The 22,672-nt window shown below is 42.0% G+C and overlaps 1 protein-coding gene across 1 annotated transcript in view; it reads right to left on the bottom strand.

The window, feature by feature from the left end:
• Positions 1-22,672, bottom strand: part of CUBN (cubilin) — a 225,433-nt gene that overhangs the window by 54,768 nt on the left and 147,993 nt on the right. The window contains exons 43-53 of the mRNA XM_050937633.1: positions 22,465-22,648; positions 18,678-18,852; positions 16,472-16,650; positions 13,796-14,005; positions 13,353-13,493; positions 12,306-12,487; positions 10,843-11,014; positions 9,585-9,791; positions 6,622-6,771; positions 5,706-5,827; positions 2,308-2,533 (exon numbers count right to left, since the gene is read on the bottom strand). Coding sequence (XP_050793590.1) covers positions 2,308-2,533; positions 5,706-5,827; positions 6,622-6,771; positions 9,585-9,791; positions 10,843-11,014; positions 12,306-12,487; positions 13,353-13,493; positions 13,796-14,005; positions 16,472-16,650; positions 18,678-18,852; positions 22,465-22,648 — 1,948 coding nt within the window. The remainder of the gene's footprint in view (positions 1-2,307; positions 2,534-5,705; positions 5,828-6,621; positions 6,772-9,584; positions 9,792-10,842; positions 11,015-12,305; positions 12,488-13,352; positions 13,494-13,795; positions 14,006-16,471; positions 16,651-18,677; positions 18,853-22,464; positions 22,649-22,672) is intronic.

Genomic DNA, 22,672 nt, shown 5'->3' with positions numbered 1-22,672 from the left:
TCCACCATATGTAGGACCCATCGGTCTGACGTTATGTGGGACCACACAGGGAGGAAATAGGAGAGGCGGTTGGTGAAAAGTGGGAAAGGGTCCTAGAAGGACCCTGGTGCTCTGCCCTCGGGTGCACCTTCCAAAGTTTTGCTTGGACCCCGCTGAAAGTTTGGGGGGCCCTGGTTCTGGCCCATCTGAGGACCAGACTGTCTTTTCCTACCATCCTGGCCATGTCTTCTAGGGAAGCCTTGTCTTGGCTGGGGATTACAGTAGGTGCGCTATGGTTGGGGTCGGAAGGGCCTACGTTGCGTCACCAGGATATGCATGCCCAATGAACGCATGATGGCCCAGTTATCCTTCACACTCTGGAGTCTGGAGTCAGTCTTGTCAGAAAACAGACCATGGGCATGAAAGGGCAGGTCCTGGATAGTCTGTACAACAATAAACTAATAGCAACTACTCTATAAAAGCTATCTACAACTATAAACGAGCTAGAAGCTAGGGAAGTGGAGATCAGCTAAGCCACGCTTCGTAGTTCCAACGACCGTCATGGGCGGTAAGAAAGAACTAAGGGGGTGCGGGGTTGACTGGGGTATATATCTGGCACTGTAAAGGCGCCACTCCAGGGGGCACCTCAGCCGACCCACCGAGTGTTGCTAGGGTAAAAATCTTCTGATGATCATGCATGCAACGCACGCACACCTAATTGGAATTGATATGAGCAAGCACTCGAAGAAGATCTAATCTGTACTGTAACGAGGCCTCTGCAAGCCTCTTCCAGTCCATCATCCTTTCACAGCCATTCAAACCAGTCCAAGAAACCTCATCCCAGTACCAGATCCCTCAGCGTTTTACTTTACAAAACTTAAACAGCACAGCTGTACATGTGAATCCTACTCAAACTGAATCTGTTCACCTGCAGCAAAATTCTGATTTTCCTTGCAGCCCAGGCAGTCCCACTGGACTTTAGTGGGATTGCAGGAGGAGTTAAATCAGCACAGAATTTTGCCCAGCATGTTTAAAAATAAATGCTAAGTGATCCATTTATAAAGAAGATTAGTCATGGTTCTAGGGAAGCTCACATTCTGATATGTGGTTGACATAATTTGAAACATATTTTTGCTTCCAGTAATAATTTATTAAAGCTATGGGTTCAAAATAATTTCAGAAATTCTGTAGTAAAGAGAAGAGAGAGCAATCTAAAACTTTATAACATTCTGCTTTTGTCTCCTCGAGTAGACAGAAGTGCACTAATAAACTGTTAGTGTGCATCAACAGTGTCCTCACAGACAGTGCTAGTGGCAGGCTAGTGCAGGGTAGATTCACACCCAAACTTGCTGCGACTTTAATGTTCATGTAGACAAGCCCTAATTCTCATTGAAAGTCAATGAGATTTACGCTTGTACGTCAGTTAGGAGCTTTTAAAAATTGTGCCCCGTATCTCTAGTTTGATCCTGATTTTATTCTCGTTCCATGACTGTAACTTTGGTGTTTAATATATAAACCAAAATATTGTGAAATGAATATTGTCACAGAAAGGAAATGTCTTGCAATCTCTGACATTAGATGCTACTACAGTGAGTAAAATGAACAAGATCCCCTTTCATACAGGATATCAGCCATCAGTGATTGCCGTCAGAAAGTAGGCTATGAATCCAAATTTGATATCAGTTTGTAAGGTCAGAGCAGGGCCTCTCGGGGGGGGGCGGCAAGTGGGGCAATTTGCCCTAGGCCACGAGAGTTTTTTGGAGGCCCTGGAGCAGGGTCCTTCACTCACTCCGGGAGCCCCGGAAAACTCTCATGGGGCCTGGGCCCCCAGAGCTTCTTCCACTCCGGGTCTTTGGCGGCAGGGGGTCCTTCTGCTCCAGGGCGGAAGAACCCCCCCGCCGCAGAATTACCGTTGAAGACCCAGCTCTTCAGTGGCGGGTCCTGCTTCGGCAGTATTTCGGAGGCGGAGGGCCCCTGACTCAGGTCTTCGGGGCACTTCGGTGGCGGGTCCTAGAGCAGAAGGACTCCCCCCTCCCCTGCCGCTGGATTACCGCCGAAGCGGGAGCCCCGCACTGCCGAAGACCCCAGGCCTCCTGAATCCTCTGGGTGGCCCTGGGTCAGAGTTAATGTTTTAACACTTAGCCATTTCAGTGCAGACTCATCTCAGTTAGGTGGCCACATTTTATATACTATTTGTTGTGTTCTCCAGCACAATTTTATTTAAAGAGGTTGAGATAGTAAATGCTTTGTATCTATGGAGGAAGAGTGCTGTGCAAGTGCTAAGTATTATTATGTATATACATGAGATAGTGATTATTTTCCTCTTACCTAACGATTCTGCGGTCCATGTTGCATAAAACCCGCCTCTTTGTACTGAGTGGTCTGAGTTAAAGATCACCACTAGCTTGTTGGAACCTGACTGAATGGTCCCAGGAGATGTAGTTCCACAATATTGTCCGATTATAGGAGAACCAGGAGAACCACCATTCAGAATAGTGACTGAGTCCCAGCGACAGTTTGAGTGCATTTCAACATCAAAGGCTGTAAAAGTAAGCTATAGACAAACAAGAATGACATAAGAATGGCCATACTGGGACAGACCAATGATCCATCTAGCCCAGTAGCCTGTCTTCTGACAGTGGCTGGTGCCAGATGCTTCAGAGGGAATGAACAGAAAATAAACAAACATTCAGGACCTGAAACCAGCTGTACTTGCAGGATGCATCAAAACAGATCTATCCAGGTTCTCTAACAGTTCCAGCACAATGATTTGACAGACTGATAACATACTAAACTGTGGCCACGTCTACACTACAGCATAAAATCGAAATTATTAAAACCGGTTTTATAAAACTGGTTTTATAAAATCGATTTTACGCGTCCACACTAGGGCACATTAATTCGGTGGTGTGCGTCCATAGTCCTAGGCTACCATCGATTTCCGGAGCGGTGCACTCTGGGTAGCTCAGTAAAAGAATGAGACTAATAACTTCAATTTCCGTCCACACTAACCCTAAATCGATATAGTAATATCGATTTTAGGGTTACTCCTCTCGTTTGGGAGGAGTACAGAAATCGATTTTAAGAGCCCTTAAAATCGATTTAAAGTGCCTTGTAGTGTGGACGGGTACAGCATTAAATCGATTTAACGCTGTTTAAATCGATTTAACACTGTAGTGTGGACCAAGCCTGTTTGACAGCTTGACTCCGGTACTTTGTTGTTGGTAGTGAGCTGGAGTTTCTATATCTTAATCGTAATGATCGTAATTAAAGAGAGAGGAGAAAAAGGACAGATCTAGAATTTAAGTCAATGGGACTTAAGAATGTGCTTAAAACATGCTTAAGTATTTTCCTGAAAAGGGATGGACTTCAGCACATGCTGAATTGCTTTCCTGAATCGGGGACTGAGACAATGAAATCTTAGTTTAGATTCAGCTGTGATAAAATATTAACCAGCTATTTAGGAAAAAAGTCCATGCTCCCCATCTTTTTCTTTTTGGTCACAATAATAAACAATCAGTGAAAATGACTATTTTCTTTTAAACCTGAGATAAGCTGCTGCAAGACTATCAAATGAGAGCAAACACCTACAAAACTGGATGTGTCAGGCAGGAAGAATGTGGGCAGTGAACTGCTGACCCCAGTGTCGGGTGCATGGAGTAATATGCACATAGGTGGGATTTTCAACTCAAAGATTTCAAACAGCTGATCACACAGGCTCGCAGATTTATTAGCCCTGTTCTTCATTATTGATCTGCACTAATGAGCAGGGGCAGCTCTAGACATTTCGCCGCCCCAAGCACGGCGGCATGCCGCTGGGGGCGCTCTGCTGGTTGCCGATCCTGCGGCTCCGGTGGACCTCCCGCAGGTGTGCCACCGAAGCCGCGGGACCAGCGGACCCTCCGCAGGCATGCCACCGAAGGCTGCCTGCCTGCCGCCCTCCCAGCGACCGGCAAAGTGCCCCCCGCAGCATGCCGCCTCAAGCACGTGCTTGGTGTGCTGGGGCCTGGAGCCGCCCTTGCTAATGAGTACCTGGCCCTATTCCAATGTGATATTATTGCCAGGGATCTGTATGGAAAAGTTTAGCAAAAGGTTATGTAATTATCCCTCTGGTCTAATTTCTCCAAAAATTCAGCCTGAGGCAAAGAGCAAGCATGGAAAATTTCAGTCCAAACAATTAGCATTTGGAAAGTATAAAAACTGAAAATTGTGGTTTATAGTGGATAGTGCTGGGAAACCTTCATGACAAGGGTCACTACCAGCTCCACTTATAATAAAACCTTATTTTCAGCTGATTCGGAATAGTACTAATTTAATCTGCATCGATTAAATACAGATTTGTTGACCTCAGATGCCCTCATAAACCCTAAAACACTATAAATACCTGTACAGTGACAGATAGAGCACAGGGTGAGTCTGCTGAGCCTGCAGTTAGAAGACATGTCTTTTTACACATAAACTGTGAAAGCTGGATCTGGGAATCACTGAGTGACAATAAGTGCAGAACATTGTTTCACAAAGCTGTTTCAGAGCAGCACTTTAAGGCCCAGGGAGGGACTCTGCCCCCTGACTGAACCCTACAAGTCACTGGCTGGACCTGTTACCCCAGGAGTCAGGCGAATGCTACAGTGCAAGCACAGCATAGGGTTGCAGTCTAAGGGACCCTACACTGGTCCACAGACAAGCCTCGGTGCTGGGGCATGAGGGTGAGGACCATAATGTAGAGTGCTACAGGGATTCTCGGCTGTTCCAAAGCAGCCCATTGGTAGCCCTTGGGAGGGAAGCTGCTGGAAATTAGTGCAGAACCTGGCTATTGCAGTCTATGTGAGGGACCACTCTGGCCCCCAGAGCTGGCCACAATCTTAGGGACACAAATGTCTGAGGCCACGTCTACACTACAGCATAAAATCGAAATTATTAAAACCGGTTTTATAAAACTGGTTTTATAAAATCGATTTTGTGCGTCCACACTAGGGCACATTAATTCGGTGCTGTGCGTCCATGGTCCTAGGCTACCATTGATTTCCGGAGCGGTGCACTCTGGGTAGCTCAGTAAAAGAAAGACCAATAACTTCGATTTCCGTCCACACTAACCCTAAATCGATATAGTAATATCGATTTTAGGGTTACTCCTCTCATTGGGGAGGAGTACAGAAATCGATTTTAAGAGCCCTTAAAATCGATTTAAAGTGCCTTGTAGTGTGGACGGGTACAGCGTTAAATTGATTTAACGCTGTTTAAATCGATTTAACACTGTAGTGTGGACCAGGCCTGACTCTTCTACAGAGCTGCACCTTCTGTTCTGTGCCTTCTGGAGGTGCAGCATGGACTTTCAGCCTCAGACTTGTCCTCCTGAAGGCAGAGGCTTATCACTGTGCATCTGTTTAAAGCAGCTACTCTAGTTGCTTATGTGTACACAGTAGATGATTTATTTTATGGGAGGAAGAGTGAGTGACGTGTGATGTCTATCTGAGGACAAGAACCATTAGAAGATTAACTTCCTCAACTTTTTAAAAAATAGGCTATGATCTACAGAAGCAGGTTGTTTTTATCTCTATTGCATATTTTGCCCCTTCCCCAACCTATTGTTGATGGTGACATTTTCATTCTTTAATATTTCACAGTTTTCAGACTTTTAAACCATTAAAAAAATCTTTTACTACAGACTCATGAAGTACATTAAGTGCATTCACTCTTTTCTATAGCATGTGTTTAGTGTTACTCACAGTAATAGTTTGACCTCGTGGGGCCTCCAACAACCAAGAACAGTGATTTAAATTGTTGTAAGAATCTGGGTAGTTAGGACTTGAGATGACCCCACTTTCAGCAACCTGTATACCACCACAAGCTGCAATAAAAAATACAGGTTTTGGATATTTGAGAAACTGCATGCTCTGAACAAACAACTATAATATCAATAATATTTCTAGCTGAAAAACTATTTAAATTGAATTCAGATGGGTGATGATAATCAACCTTGTTTAGAAAATTTAAGGGTTAAAAACATTTTGGCAATGTAGTACATAAGAAGCTTCAATGAACAGGAAACTTCACATTTATTTTGATACTTAATAAAGCCCTATAAAAGCTTTGGAAATTGATACTTAAAACCACAACTTCCACTTTAACAGCACTGTTAATGTAGTGCTGCTGATGGATCCAGATGAATATCCATGGTCAAATTCAGCATTGACACAAAGAGTAGCATGCATTTGTCAGTAGACGGGTGTCAGTGGTAAAGAAGTGTAGCTTGTGCTAATTTGGCATTAACTGGATTTGCAAAAAGAATACAAAGGTATAAGCAACAACATGCCCACTAGGCTTGGTCTGTTTGATGAATCTCCAACTTTGTGGTGTTATCAGTTAAATCTCTATTTGCAAGAGTCTCCATGTGTTCTGAGTGTAGTCCTGTCCATCACTAGCACTGCAAAATACTCAATCTCAGCTCAAGGAACAGAGATAAGGCAAAGGACAGTGTGTGTGAAAGCTCAGCTGATAATGTGTTGGGCTTGAATAGAAACTCAACGAGCACTCTGCTGTGGGCCTGTTCGAGGGCAGATCTCATTCCAATATGATCAGCATGACTAGCAGCATTTACTGGACTTGCCACAGTCAGAGAAAATAGCTTTTCATAGAACTTACCTTCAAATGTGTAACTGGCATAGAATCCTCTATCTTCCACAAGCTCATCACTTCTAAAGTGCACCCAGATCTGAGGAGCTGCTATGACTAGTGGCACAGAAGGCAGTGCCTGGCCACAGAGTCTGGATATCAGCTCTCCATCAGCATCTCCTGAGTAAAAAACACATGCCAATTTGCCAATTTTACAGCTAACTCAATCAATCCTAAAATATCTGCAGTAAGTTAAATTAATTTGTGTGAAATAAATGGGAGAGAAGGGGGGAGAAACAGCATAAAGGGTTTTTTTCTGTATTTTAACAGAAGGATATAGTACACATTAAAGGAAGACTTATTATTCTATGTGTTCAAATTTTTGCAGAGCTTTAGAGTTTTATAGTGGCATTTGGACCACTCGAGCCAGGGAACAATTACAGAAGCTGTAGTATTTATCCTTTTGAATTGAATTGAATGAGCAGATTCTATGGCTTGCTCTGTGTTAGTCATTTTAGTCTTTTCCTCTGCCCTTTTGAGGCCTATGTCTAGTCTGACTAAAGGAACCTGAGAATGCTCACTCACAGACTGGTCCATAGCATTGCAAAGTCATATGGCTAGAAGGATGGGAAAGGGTGGACTAGCTAACCTATTTATAGTTATGTCCCTTGATTCTTCTTTTAATGGAATGCCTGTTAAATTCAATGGGTATTTTCAGTTTAGATGATAAGATCTGTCTAGTTTCAGCAATATGTGGGTATCCCTCATTCATAAACAGTCACTCCGAGGTCAGCACATGGTACCCCCAAAGATATCTGCAGCATTCCTCTTCAAAACACTGTGTAAAATTATGCAACATGTGCTCTGTTAGCTGAAGACTTCTCTGTAGAACAAAGAATGACATTGGTAGATGTATTTCTTGTAACTTTTAATCATCTGCATATGTTTCTACAAACTTTTATTCCATCTTTACTGGTTTGAGTTGTATTTTATTTTTAGTGTTATACAGATAAATGCTCTTAACGAGAGAGAGGGACAAGAGTGAGGCACTTTATAATAGTGTTTGTCAAAATGTCCAAGCACTATCTTCCTAAATCTGCTTCTCTAACAATATCGGCCTACAGATTTATGTCTTTATTCATAAGCAACTCATGGACTGCAAAAGGAGAGGCAGCATTGTCCAGCACTGATGGCACAGGACAAGAGTAGGAGTTGAAACATCTAGGTTCTATTCCAGGCCCTACCATTGGTACCTAGTGTGATGGACCAAGTCACTCAATCTCCCTATGTAATACAGGGATAATGACACTTAGCCAACTTTGTAAAGTGTCTTGAGATCTGTGGATGAAAAGTGGTGCATAATAAACTGACATTTATTGTAAATTATACAGAAAATCTATGCAACCTGTCTTTTCCAGTATTATACATATATATATATATATATACATATATATATATATATATATATATATACATACATATATATATATACATATGAAACTTCATAGCTTTCTTGACACAGAATGGGACACTAGCCATCTATTTGACTGAACTTGACTCAAACTGAAAAAAAGGTGTAGCTTGAATAATAAAGTCCAGGATTTACCACAGAAAAACAAAGAATGCTCATTCGAAAAAATGGATGTGAAATTAGACTAGTGAAATATTCTCATGTAGCTGATCATTTAAAACAATGTTCAACTTCACCCAGGAAGCTTGAAATGAAATATTTGTTTGGCTTATTTGGAGTAAACATATTTTCCTGTGAGTATCAAGTAACAGATGCTTAATTTTCTACCTTAAAAAACAAATAACCCCCCCCCTAAAAATGTACTATAGACAATTCCAGAAAAATAATTCCATACTCTCCTCTTGAGACAGTGTCTCTCTGCTACCAAACAGGATCTTTTCCCAAATTCACATCTGGTCTTGTGTCACTGTTCAAGGAAAATCCACTAGAATTTAGTGACTTTCGGCACCATTAGAATCTCAGTGCTCACTAAATGCTAACTGTCAGCATACGCAGCTGAATTACAACAGTCTGTCTTTGTCATGAGACCAGCCTTGTGTAAACTGAAAATCCATTAGTCTGGCCAAAGTGAACAATATTGAATAACACAAGGCTATGTTTGCTTCGTTTTCTTTCCAGGGGAAGTAGACTTTCTCTACTTAAGCACTTTGGAATCAGAGCCCGAGGGCAGGAGGAGTGAGGAGAGGTGGGAGAATAGAGATTTACTTTAGTATTTCTCTTTCTTTACTTTCTGCTTTATAGTCTACATCTTGGACCAGAAATTTTTTTTTAGGATTAAGGAGAGAGAAGACAAGTTTACACCTACACATCCAAGTGCTATTATTTAAAACAAGATGTAACAGATATCTACCCTCAAAGATACCCCCCTCTCAAAAACAATTTTCTTGTAAATCAGAGTCCTTTTCTCTGAGGGTCACTGATATGACCTGTGAAGGCAGAAGACATCCTCCTGTGCTTGCATACTACAGTCAACATTAGTTGAGCTATTTTTAATATTAAAAGAAAGAGGCATGGTGCTTTCCCAGTACCTTACAATGCAAGATACCAGAGAATGCACAAAGAGAGGAACTTCCCAATACACAACGTGTTAATATATTAAAGAAATGCACATCAAGCTGTATTCCTCCAGTTTTACACCGGTTTAACTCCACTGATTTTGGTAGAGTTACAAGAGCATAGCTGAGGTAAGGCAGTGGTGCATCGGGTCCCCTGTTTCCAAAGGAAGACATATGTTCTAGTTCTAAAATATGTTCAAATATACATAGATGTAGTGCATTAATCCAGTAAACACCTCTGCCTTTATGTTGTTCAGACTATATTTTATCATAGAGTGCCATATTAAACACCTTTTAAATTTTGGAGAATTGCCATACAGTGCACTTAACATGACACAATTGCCACTAAAGCAACTGATGTATTAATATACTTAATTCACTCTTCTGTTCCAGTTGACCTTACATACCTATTCGTAATTCTAGGTAGTCAAACTGACAGTCTTGGTGGTGTTCCAAGTGGAAATCCTCAAAGGAGATGTAAGTGGATGAATTGTAGTGGTATGGATTCTTGATGGTCCACTCACAGTTCAAGTTGTTTGTGTAATTTCTGATACTGTCATAACCCGGTGAAGTGAAACTCCCTCCTTCAGCTTCTATGCGGGTCCCACCACAAACTGCAGAACCAAGACACTGCTTATTTGAAAATAATTATAATTTTGGTGCACCAAGACAAATTTTGCTTTCATTTACTCCTGCACATTGATATCAACAGTGGTGTTACTGAGAACAGAATTAAGTCCAGATTCATTTCCTTCTTTATGTAGCTGCTACTACTCTGCAACAAGAGAGTGCCTGCCCAACCTCCTGGGTGCTCTTGACAAGCATTTAAAAACACACATGTAAAGAAACAGACCCAAAAGTTACCCCAAGAGCAAAACAAATATTCCAGCAACAAAATACATATAACAAGAATTAATTAACCTCCTGACAACATCCCTACTACAGCTCCACTCCACCGCTACCCAGCCTTACCTATCGCCCAACTCCTTATGGGCAAGGAGGAGAAGATGGGCCTCACAGCATGCTCTGAAGATCAGCTCATTCATCCTGTTTTGGATGTAGGGGGGAAATTATGTTCCAAAAGCCTGAGCCCTAACAGGCAATGCTCTGCCAGCTGCCCCATCTCTCGTGTACAATAGTGGGTGGAACGTCAACTCCATCCTCACCTCCATACATTAGCCAATGAAACTGGCTTGCAAGAATTGCACTAAATTACAAGGCCTCCTGAGCAACAGGGGAGCACAGAAGGCATTCTGACTCTGTGTCACAAAGCCTCCTGGGGAGGAGCAGCTGCACTCCTCTTATCCCAGACTAAGTGTAAAAATCACAATCTAGCCCATCCTCAGAAGTAAGAGATGTGTATGCAGTTCTCATTGCAAAACACTGCGTGCTCTGGAGTGAATGCTGTCCTTTCCATTTTAGGTTTGATTTACATGTGTGAGCACATACCCGCAACCCCAAAAATCTAAATTTTCTACTTATGTAAAATGGGTGATTGCCAAATTTCACCAAATTTGAGGTTTTTCAGCCCAGCCATTTTCAAGATATGGGACACAGAAAAAGGACATGTATTTGTCACAGGTGTCATTTTTGCAATGCTTTGCAAAGTTACAAAATGGCTTCCAAAGATACTTCATATGAGGCTAATTTAAAAATCTGCATTACCTGCATCTTCACTAGAAGAATAGGAAACACTGAAGCCTATTGCTGAAACAGAGATATCAGTGACCAAAATGACTTTCATTGTGTTTCCTGAGGATTTCACTTGAGTGCCTGGATTTACATCACCACACAGTTTGGCTAGTCTGGGAGAATTCTGCCTGAGGCCATTGTAAACCTGTTGGTTAAAAATGCATTCTTAGAAGCTTAAATCAAACATTTTCTTCAGAGTTTAAATGTGCTTCACATGTTTTGCACAAGACTCACTGAAATCCCTCCATAAAGGGCTGTTCCAAAACCTAGTGAAGTCTATGAAACAAATTCACATTGACTCTAGTGGGTCAGGTCCTGAATTAAAATGTGAATATGAGGCAGATGGAATTTTTTATTTTCTCCTAAAAATTTCTGTGAACATTTTTGATACTTTGTCAAACAAACAAACAAACAAACAAGAATTTTTTTTAAACAAAACTGGAAATTTTCAGTGAAAAGGGACTTTTTTGCAAAAAATATCAATTTTGTCAAAAAGCTACTTAAAGACATTTTATGGAAAACTTTTGATCAGCTCTAACATTTAGTTTTTGATGGTACAGCTGTTTTTTTGGTATGGCTTCTTCCATGCAGAGTGCATCCCAAGACACTGGGAGTGAAATAATACAACTGCGGAGTTAATCTCTTTCTCCTGTAATTTCAGAGGTACAGGAGAGGAAGAAAATATGTTTTCAGATGAGATTTAAAATGAGGTGGAGAGTTATTGACACACAGGGTTGCAAGAAGGCTGTTCCTTTCAGAGTTCATTACTTCATTAGCTGATAAAGGGACAATGCGTGTGACTTGTCTAAAGCAGGGGAGTAAGGGCATGGAGGCCAAGCAATGGATGGAGGCCAGTAGCAGCTGGCCTCATCACACAGGTGGGCAGGGAGCAGGTGGACAGAGTCTTGGCTCTGTCCCTACTCAGCACACAGGACAGTAGACGCTTCACCATCTGTAGGGAACTTTTCTGCAGGAATCATGGCTCTCTGTATTGTGAAGAACAAGTGTATTTGTGGGTGCTGTAAAAATAATAAATGATAATTGGATTCTGTTTCAGTCTTCAATACTTTAGTGTGCTTTCTGAATTTACTCAGAGTCTCATCACATTTTGTTTAATTTAGTATATATAAGGCTCCGATCCTGCAAACACTTAAGTACACAAGTAACTGCACACATGAGTAGTTCAATTGGCTTCTGTGGGACTAGTCACATGCTTAAAGTTACACATGACCTTAAGTACCTTCCTGAATCTGTACCTTAGAGAATTAATCTCTTTCTTCCTCTGTTGCCACTCCCATTCTTTCAGGGTGGGTTATAATTTGTCTTAGAAACAGATATACAAATATACACGCCATTTCAACAGTACCACTCTGCTAATACTGTATAAGTAAATTAAAGCACATGAATGTGCTTTCCTTGTATTCATTCACACTTACAGCCACATAATCTAAGCTGCACCTCTGGTAGGCTTCGGTTTTCATATCATTAACAGTTAGTGTGATGCGTCGTCCTTCTGGGACTGTGATCCTCCATTCACACACTCGACCGTGTGGGTACATGTTGGGATAGTTGGGGGAAGTAAATGTCCCAACAGGTGCATTAAGATCTCCACCACACTCTGGAACAGAACAAATGTTAGGAAAGCTCTCACAGAAAATCAATGGATACTAAATACTTTCTGGAGGTAAAAGATTAAAGCAAACCCATGGAACTGATATAAGAAAAAAAGCTCTTGACTGCTTGAAATTTTGATTTGCTATGCTATATCCTTCCATGTGTTGGTCACACTGGTTAGAGAAGTTTAATATTTCTGGTAGATCCACTCAAATGAGCCATTAAATATTTGTTAAAATAGGAATGATAATAGACCATAATAACTAATGTGAATCAAGAATTAACATTTGCTTTCCTTAAATGCTCATGCCAGATGACTGCCTTCCTGAACCACCATCAAGAGATCTGAGTAGCTCACTGTGACAGGCTAAAGCAGCAGCCTGGAAAGGGATCACATGGCCAGGCCGGGTGCGTGCAGAACAGGAAGCTGGGTCCAGGCAGGTCACACAAGGGAAGGGTGTGTTCTCCTGTCTGCTGGCTGCTTTAGGCAGAGAAAAGCCTCTGGGGATTGTGAGCAGCAATTGAGTTATTTTATTTTGTGGTGTTTACATCCTTTTTTATAAAAAATAAATTGGGCCCTGAGGAAAGAGCCTTACAAAGGACTTGGGTGGGAAATTTGCTTTCCCTCCTGTGCTGGTGGAAGATAGCACAGGCCGTCCGTTGCTCTAATTTTCACCCGGGCAGGGTAGCCAAGGATCAGAGAGCTACAACCCATACATAAGTCAGATTTAAAAGGACAAATATACACTGCTGTAAGAACAAATGATTTGAAAACAAAACAAAACAATTGCACTCTGATGAAGATGGAAAATGTGGTTAGCTGTGTATGCTGCCTTGCTTATGCTAAATTGCCACTTTAAAAATCTAACCTTCAATACTAGCATCAAAGCGCAGTCTAAATCCTGGGGCGTTGATAGATCCATCAGTGAAGAACTTGACATAAGCAAAACTGTCAGAAGTATCCATTGCATCAGGGATAGTAGTACCACAGTATCGGCCCAATAAATTCCCTAGGCAAGCCAGAGACAAACAGATGAGTTTTATTATTAGGATGAGTTTAATTCATATTTCTATTCAAGTAGCACCACTGAGTTTAAACCATTAGGTAGGTTTAAAGAAATCTTGGGAAACAATTGGAAGAGTTTTTGTTTCCTTTGCTTTTACTTCAATAACTAATGTAACTATGCTGGCAATAAGGAAGGCACCTGTACTGCATGTAGTTCTTTCAGCAGCAAGTGTTTTTAGTAGTCTCCTTTGAGACTTGCTGCTGGGATGAGGGCAGGGAGGAGAATCACTGAAACAGTCTACTGACCTGAAGCATTGTACTCGCGGATCTCCACAAAGTCATTTGCACACTCAGGGGAGTCCTGAACATCTAGTCCTTCTAGGCTAATGGTGAGATAATGGCCAGTAGGTCCCCAGAGAAACCATTCGCACAACAAATTGTCTTGATAGTGCAGCTCCGGAAATCCTACGCTTTCGATAACACCATTTTGTCCTGTCACCGTTCCACCGCATATAGCTGCAAAGAGAACCACATTTCTAGTGATCCTCTCACCCCAGAACTGCACCCTATGGAATTGAGCCACCTCTCCCACAAGACTTTAACAGTACATTGCCAAGTAGATCGGCACAACCATAGAGGGGACTGTCCTCCAGATTCTAAGTCTCTTAATCTCTCTTTTTAATTCCACCAGTCCTGGTTTGTTTTCCTTCCACAAATACTTACACCGACTGTGGATGTTGTTTGTTTTCTCTTTGTCTTACCTCTCACTGATCTAATCTCAGCCAGACAAACTCAAATTACAGACTTGGGGCTTGATTTTCATTTACATTGAAGTCTCTTTCCACTCTGGCAGTGTAAATGAGAATCAGGTCCTTTGGATCCAGATTTCAAACATCTCCATGTCTGGCAATGTTTTGATCATGGATATGTGTTGGACCATTATAAAGCTAAATGGCATTTGCTAAATTTGGATCCAGATTTTTAAGGTTTGGGTGATGGTTTGGATTTGGAGCCATGGGTCAGATTCCTCTCTAGATTTAACTAGGTAGTAATATTCATAGTCTATTTGTTGGTTTTGTCTTCTGCGTGGCAGCGTAAAAGCAGAATCACATGCTTGGTGTTTGGTTCCTACTGCTTTTGATTCTCATTTCCAGGCCTTTCCCTGTGCTGCTGCTATGCATGGCCTGGCTTCCCATTTCACAAAGCCACCACCCTCTTTTTGCTCGTGTCTCTTGAAATTTCATTTGTTCTGTGATAACCACAAAATGTGAGTTCATAATAATAATGTAAAGAACAAATAATAAAATTACTCCTAGTGGAATATATTGATTTTTCCAGTGCATCCTGTATGTCTGCCAATTAAACAATAGACTTTTAGAGGCAGTTGCTATATTTCTCTTTATGTCCTGTGCAATGGTGATAATATTGATGGCTCTTAACAAATGACTTATTCCAACATGATTAATAACTACCTGTTAATCATGTTGGAATAAGTCATTTGTTAAGAGCCATCAACAGAATCATGGAATCTCAGGGTTGGAAAGGACCCCAAGAGGTCATCTAGTCCAACCCCCTGCTCAAAGCAAGACCAGTCCCCAAACAGATTTTTCCCCACATCCCTAAATGGCCCCCTTAAGAATTGAACTCATGACCCTGGGTTTAGCAAGTCAATGCTCAAACCACTGAGCTCTCTCTCCCTCCCCCCCCCCATCACCATTATTACCTTTGCACAGGCCATAAATAGAAATACAGCAACTGCCTCAAAAAGTCTGTTATCTAATTGGCAGACATATGGGATGCACTGGAAAAACCAATATATTCCACTGGGATTCTTTTTGACCAGATACAAATTCTCTCTTAATATTTTCATACAGTGGGCCCAATCTCCACTCCCATAGATAGATAGATAGATAGATACAGATATATTTGTTTTTTATATTTGAGATCAAAACATAATCAATAAAATCTTGCTTAAAACAATAAATTCCAGTTCTTTGCTACCAAGAAATATGAAGAAGAAACAGCCTCCCCAGTCCTGGTTTTGAATGCTCCCAAATGAGACCGATATAATAAGCAAACACTTTTCTCTGAAGGTTAGTGGCTTCATTGAAAACTGACATCATTTTACATTGCCATTGAATCTGACCCAAGGGATTTATTTTACTGTTAACTCTTTGTTGCGTGTTACTAACCCAGCAGCTAGAAAATAAAAAATGGTTTCTAAATGAATTATTTCATTTTCTGGCTGGCAAATATTGACTCCCCATCCCATCCCATCCTCATTCCATTATTCAGCCCCATGCTGAGATTATCAGTGCTCTGTTGCTTTTGCTACATCTTTGTTTGCCTCCCAGTAATGTTAATGTAATCAGTTATGACACTGGCATCAGGGCACCCCTCCTTTACCTCACAACTACCTGCTGTTAGGTGCTCTTCTTGCAATACGTACCTCTTCAACCCCCTTGTCATACAAATTACACTCTATTTGAACGCTGAATACCAAATCAGATTACCTGACTTTACACATCTAACCTCATTTGCACCTGGTATGTAATTTGTCATACATCACTGTTTATATCACGGGCCTCTGGGCCACGGGTACTACAGCCACTTACTCCTTCTGGCCCTTTTGGTGTTGTCCCTTAGATTGCTGCAGTTTGACTATTAGGCTTATCAAACCGCCCAGTCTCTGTTTCCACTGCAGCAATTCTACAAGGACTTTCATATTTTGCTATGATTCCTACCTATCATTAGGGAAATAATATATTAGCATTAATTGATGTGATGATTCTGATTACATGAATCTATGGTATAGAATGATGGAAAGAGACAAAAGCGTCTGTCAATCAATCTATTTTGAATAATTTAGGGCCCAATCCTTATTGAATTAAAACTACAGGACTTGGGTCCTAAATCTTTTCTGTTCCTTTTATAGCCACGGCTCAGTGAAAATGCAATAAATGGAATAACTGCTAGCATTACCTCTTGAGTACTTGGCATTGAATCCAATATGTGTGGCACTGTTGTCAGACCTAAATCTCATATACATGACAACTCCTGAAGACCTTTGAATGCCTGGCAGAGAACTTCCACACAGCTTGGCAAGCACTGGTGCACTGGAGTCAGCTCCGTCACGTAATTCAAGGTAACTGAAGGCACAACTAAAATAGGAGGAACTTTTCTATTTAATTTGCAGCAACAATCCATTTACGACATTTCAGCAAGCACCTGAAACCTTCGAGCAATGAAATTTTAGATGTGGTGTGACTAGGAAAAAGGCACAGTGATAGAGCCAGACAAATTCACAGACAATAATTGATTCGAGCCCCATCATAGTGCCAGAAATACAAAATAGGTCACAATACCTCACCAAGCTCTGATAGTTGCTGATGTGAATCCTGTGACATGGCTATTAACAGTTATAAAAAGGCTTTAAATAATGTCACTTTTTAATGTGCAGCATTTTTTGAAATATTTAACCTTTAAATTATTATTTAAAAACAGATTCCCTATTCAACATCTTCAGTGACTACTAAAATAAATAACAGCAGTGGGACTGATCAGAGCTATCTGTAGGGGTTCATCAAACTAAATAAGTGTGCACCCCATTATGTGGGCATGTAAGAGCCAACTACTTCTTCAAAATACAAGACAGCTTCACTTATGGGGTTCTGTATAATCACCTACCAGCCTCACACAGCTATCCTGGGGCATAGGCAGGTGGAGGCATTTGTGGAATCCACATACCTGCACCAGCTTTTCTGAACCTGGCACTACTGTGGGGTGGATTCTTTGCTGGTGTATGTGACAGATAGAGCAGATTCCTGCAATATCCTGGACAAACCCACCTGAATTAAGTTAAACCTGACTGAATTCAGTTTAAGTATTTTAGGAGTTCATTGTACTAAAATGCATTTTTTGTGGGATTGTATGTCACATCTCTAGGGAGGAGACCCAACTGATTGAAACCCTGTCTGGGAAGTGCAATGAGCTTCAAAGTACTATTTGAAACGAGATGAACTTTTAAAGTTAAGTGGGTTTCCTAGGAAATAGCATGGGGAAGAGAATGTAAATTCCTTATCTCTGGACCCAAACTTTTGAAGCTATTCCTTGAGGAGAAATCCACTGTCTCAGTGCCTATTCACAGTCTCTAAGGATCAAAACCCAAACTGTATAAAGGAGATGATCACATATTCATGGTGTGCTGGTTCTGAGCCTAAGTGGCTCTGAACCTGTAACCACAGGAAAACCCCTTGATGGGGTTTGAAGGACTGTCCGCCTACCAGAGCCCTTGTTGGAGTCAGGGTTGATCTCTGATGAGCTAATTAGCATCAGCGTAAGTTCTTTTATTGTTTTTCTCTGTGATGCTTTTACCTTAAGAATAAATTTGCTTGCTTAGAAAGAACTGTATGACAACTGTGGGACAATTATGCTGTTTATAGCCTCTGAGGAAGGAAAACAAAGCAAGCCTGCTAAAGCAGTCTGTCTTGCTAGGGAATTCATGGTGTAGACAGAGAATTTTGGAGCCTGGAAATACCCCACTGAGGAGGGAGGGAGACACGTGTCTCCACCGAAGAGAGGTGATGGCTGGGGAGTCGGAAGTCTGAGAATGAACCTTGCTGGAGGGAAAATACAGGTTAAGTTGCCTGGAACTGTTATGGTGTCAACTGGTGTAACTCCACTGAAGTCAGTGGACTTCAACTGATTAGCAAATGAGGATCTGGCCCTATATGTCTTCTGCCTGCATGGCATGCAGAGAGAACAGCATGCAGAGAGCACAGACCAAATGAGTGGATATAGTGGTGCAACCCCCTCAAGTGTGCTGTGTGCACTTTATGGCCATGGCCAATCAGTCTGTGCCCACTGGCCACCAATCTGAGTAGGAAGGGAGCACAGGGCACAGAATTTACAGAAGAGATCCTCCTGCCATTTGAGCTTCCTCTATCCTTGTTATTGTTTTGCTGTATATCTTATTTTTAATTTCTGTCAATATTAAAAAGGTCAGGGATATGCACTGGCAATGTCAAGGTGCAGGCACCTCTCTCAAAAGTCTCCAAAACATCCTAATTGTAAATTTTGGAGTAAATTCTATTGGGGAATTATGGAACATACTGATGTAGTAATAGAGAAAGAAAAATGAAAATGGAGTGCCTCAGAAAACGTATGCAAAATAAATGTAGCTATATACTTGGGTGAAGGTTCAATGTGAAACTGGTCTTCAAACTGCAGCTCCACTGCCCCTCCATTCGGAGCTGTTATGATCCAGACACAGTCAGCATGCTGTGGATAGTTGTTAGGATAGTTCGGGGAAGATGCATATCCATTGGGACTGGAATCACTGATATAGATAGTCCCTCCACAGGCTAGGAAAGAGAAGTTTAAGAACAACAGCTTAAAGAAAATGTGTGAGATGTTCAAAACAAACAAAGACCAACTTCTGCTGGTGAGAGAGACAAGCTTTCGAGCTGCACAGAGCTCTTCTTCAGGTCTGCACTGAAGAAGAAGAGCTCTGGCTAGCTCAAAAATTTGTGTCTTCTCACCAACAGAAGTTGGTTCGATAAAAGGTATCACTTCACCCACCTTGTCTCTCTAATATCCTGAGACCAACATGGCTACAACAACACTGTATACAAAATAAGTAAGTCATCCATATACTTAGTCACAGGTTCTTTTCAATGGATTATATTAATCACAAACAAATATACTCTCATTTTTGCTGTTGAATGATACTATAGCACAGTTAAACCTAGATTTTCTGGCCTGCTTGTCAACCAACAGCCCATTAATTCCATGAAAATTAATATAACGGTCCCCTGACGACTGCACTGACTGACACTCTACTCCCACAGTGATCCTAGACTCAGATAAGCATGAAGAGGAAAACCTTATATGCTTTATTTCTGAAGAATTCCTAACATCTGGAAAACTGAAGTTAAGGATTGGATCATTCGACGCTTTTTGTGAGGCACCCTCACTTTCACTTTCCAAAACAATTGAAATGTAAAACTCAAGACAATATGAAATCCAGTGAGAAAAGACATTCAAAGCAAACTCAAGAATTTGTTCAGTTTCTTTGCCCTACTAAGATACTTTTATTTAGCAATGTAGTGGGGCGGCTGCCCTAGTCCTGGAGAACAGCCAAGCTAGGCTGGTTGGAGTAGCAGCCACAGCTGTGGCCAGCTCAGTTAGGGCCCAGCTGGCCCTGATAAGAGGGCTGTGGGCCAGAAGCTGGAGCAGTTTCTTTCTAGTAGTAGAGAGGGAAGGACCTGGCTGCCTGAGAGCTCAGGGTACAGAGAACAGAACAGAGCAGGGCTGGGGAAGGGCCAGAGGAGCTGGGGAGCTCCAGGCTGGCAAATCCCTAGGCTGCGGGCCTTTATAAAAGGCCAAAAGAGGCACTGGGGTTGCAGAAGCTGCAGCCCAGGGTTAGGCAGGGGCAGCTGGTCCAATCCCCTGGCCAGTGATGAGTGGCCATTACAGAATGCAGTTTGCCCCAGTGAGAGGGGCCTAAATGACGATTGGCAGTAGCCACTGAGGCAAGGCGTGTGTAGAGGGTGGGGGTTCCCCTGGGAGGGAAGACTCAGGGAGTGGGGGTACTGCTGGGACAGAACCCGGAGGTAAAGGGCACTGGGGTCTGGGAGGGACACAGGACTGGTGGCAGGTAAGACACCAGCCTGCAGAGGGCACGTCGTATGCTGGAAAAGAGCTAATTCCCAGATGACCAGTAGGAGGCACCGTGCCAGTGAGTAATTGCCTTGCTACAAGCAGCTAACAACTTTATGATTAAAATACAGTTTAGTAATGCTAATGAACACAGTCATTCAATCCAGGTCTCTAAAGTGAAGTGCTAGAAATATATATGTATATGCTTAGCTCCTACTGTGCGTAGAATTTCCAATGGAAGGAGTAGAAAGAAAAAGAGGAGTTACAAACTTGAGAGTGAGTAAGCACGCTAGTAGGTTACCTTAGTTCTGTTTAATCAACATCATTTAAATGAGAGCTCCAAATGTCCTAAGACGTGTGTTTGCCTGAAATACTTTGGGAACAGCTGAAGATGCCAGGCCTCTGATTTATACCAGCTGAGGATGTGGCCTGCCACCTCTTCATTCTCTCAAAAATGCCAGTTCCTGCAGGGGATGTTATTTTCTCAGCTGAGGAGGAAACTTTTGTGGAATGTTATCATTTCTGCCAATGCACTGGGTCACACTCATTTCTGCTGTAACTCACTATTTGCAGTATGTAGCAGGAGGAGGCAAGATTCTAACTTGCCTTCCTTCCCCGTGTTAACTGTTGAAGTCTCCTGCTAACCTGTGTCCAACTTCCCCCGTTTCCCAGATGCAGGCGAGAGATAGCTTCAACCCAACCACCAGGGAAACTAGAGATACTACTAATGAAAAGTGTTTTATTAACATAATGTCAGGATTAGAACCCAGGTCTGCTGAGCCTGGAACAGCTGATGTTCCCACAGTGCAGCAAGCCAAGGAGCACTGTGGAGAATAGGCGCCACAGGCAGTACTACCCAAAGAAGCCAGAGTGACAGTACCTTGCAGCTGGGGTTACCATCTCTGAAATGCAAAAAAAAAACCCAGCACCTACCGTCCCACAAGGCAAGCCTGCTGCAAACTCAAACCCCAGCCACAAGGCAACTCTGCAACTCTCCCCCCACCCCCTACTTCAACAGCCACTTATCTAGACAGATAATACATATGGATAAAATTGATAACATCATTTTTCTTACTTAAACTGCATAAGTGGTAACACTGCAGCATCTTTAGCTGGACACAGAAACTTTTAACATTAGATATCCCAGTGCATTGCGATAACAATGCAAATCTTTAGACCCATGTAAAAAAACTGACAGATTAAATTATTTTTCTGGCAACTGGTAAATATATAAAAAAACTGGCCAGGTCGATCAAATACTGGCTAGGTGATAACCCTAACTGTGGCCCTCTGATTGGCCATCACTCTTTTTAACCCTGGAAGGTACCCCAGGAGGTTGTCTGGGCAACAACAAAGACTTTGGGCCTGTTATGACTCCAGACCTCACCTTGTCTCTTGATCTCAGGACTCTGACCCTGACTCTTGCCTCCTGATTCTAGCCTGATGCTACCTCTGATCTTCAGTCTCCAACCTCAGCCTGACTTTGACCCTGACTCTTGCTTATTGAACCCGGTTCTAGCGATTCCTCCAACCCCTGCTCACTGACTACCATCCTTGACATGTAGACAACCTACATCCTGGTCCCTTACAAATATGTGGAACACTTATGCAGTGAGCATTTCAAATAATTTACACAGAAGACATTTTTGCCAATATTCGTTTTTTAATCAGATTACAGTCTCTCCATGCTAAGTACAGTTGTAGCTGTTTTGGTCCCAGGGTATTAGAGAGACGAGGTGGGTGAGGTAATATATTTTATTGAACCAACTTCTGTTAGTGAGAGAGACAAGCTTTCAAGCCATACAGAGCTCTTTTTCAGGTCTGGGAAAGGTGCTCCCAGTGTCACAGCAAAATGCAATGTGGAACAGATTGTTTAACATAAAGAGCTTAAATTCATTACTCGGCTAGATCCTAAAAATCATGGACTGAACAGACACACTGGATTTATGGCTTATTACTGGAATTGGAATCCACTAACCCCCTCCTCTTGTCCTATCACTGAAGAAGTGTTAGCGGGCCACTCTGCCCTAAATGCTCACTTACACTATGTGCTAACTACTCATGCTAAACAATCTGTTTCACTTGCATTTTGCTGTGACACTGGAGCATCTTCCCCAGATCTGAAGAAGAGCTCTGTAGGGCTTGAAAGCTCGTCTCTTTCTAAGGACTGACGTGGGTCCAATAAAAGATATTACCTCACCCACCTTGTCTCTTCAGGTTAAGTCACTTATTATAAGAACTGTGCTTCTGAAAGAACAAATTTTATGGTTTTTTTCTACTAATTTTCAGAATTTGTGTTAGATTTTGACACTCACCCAGACTCTTAGCCTCATACTTCAGTTTGAACCCTTGACCCGCATGACTGCTGTCAGAAATGAAGTGGACAAACAGCTGATTGTCTGTAGTGTACAAGGTAGAAAAAGAGCTGCTACCACAAAACCGCCCGTTCCTTCCAATGGTCCCCAAAGGCGGGGCAGAGTCATCCAGTCCATTTTTAAGCTAGAAGGAAATTGTTAAGGTTGT

Source organism: Gopherus flavomarginatus, chromosome 2, assembly GCF_025201925.1.
Source record: "Gopherus flavomarginatus isolate rGopFla2 chromosome 2, rGopFla2.mat.asm, whole genome shotgun sequence".
NCBI lineage: Eukaryota > Metazoa > Chordata > Testudines > Testudinidae > Gopherus > Gopherus flavomarginatus.
The sequence above is the reverse complement of the archived record's forward strand: the minus strand, read 5'-3'. Positions and strand labels throughout refer to the sequence as shown.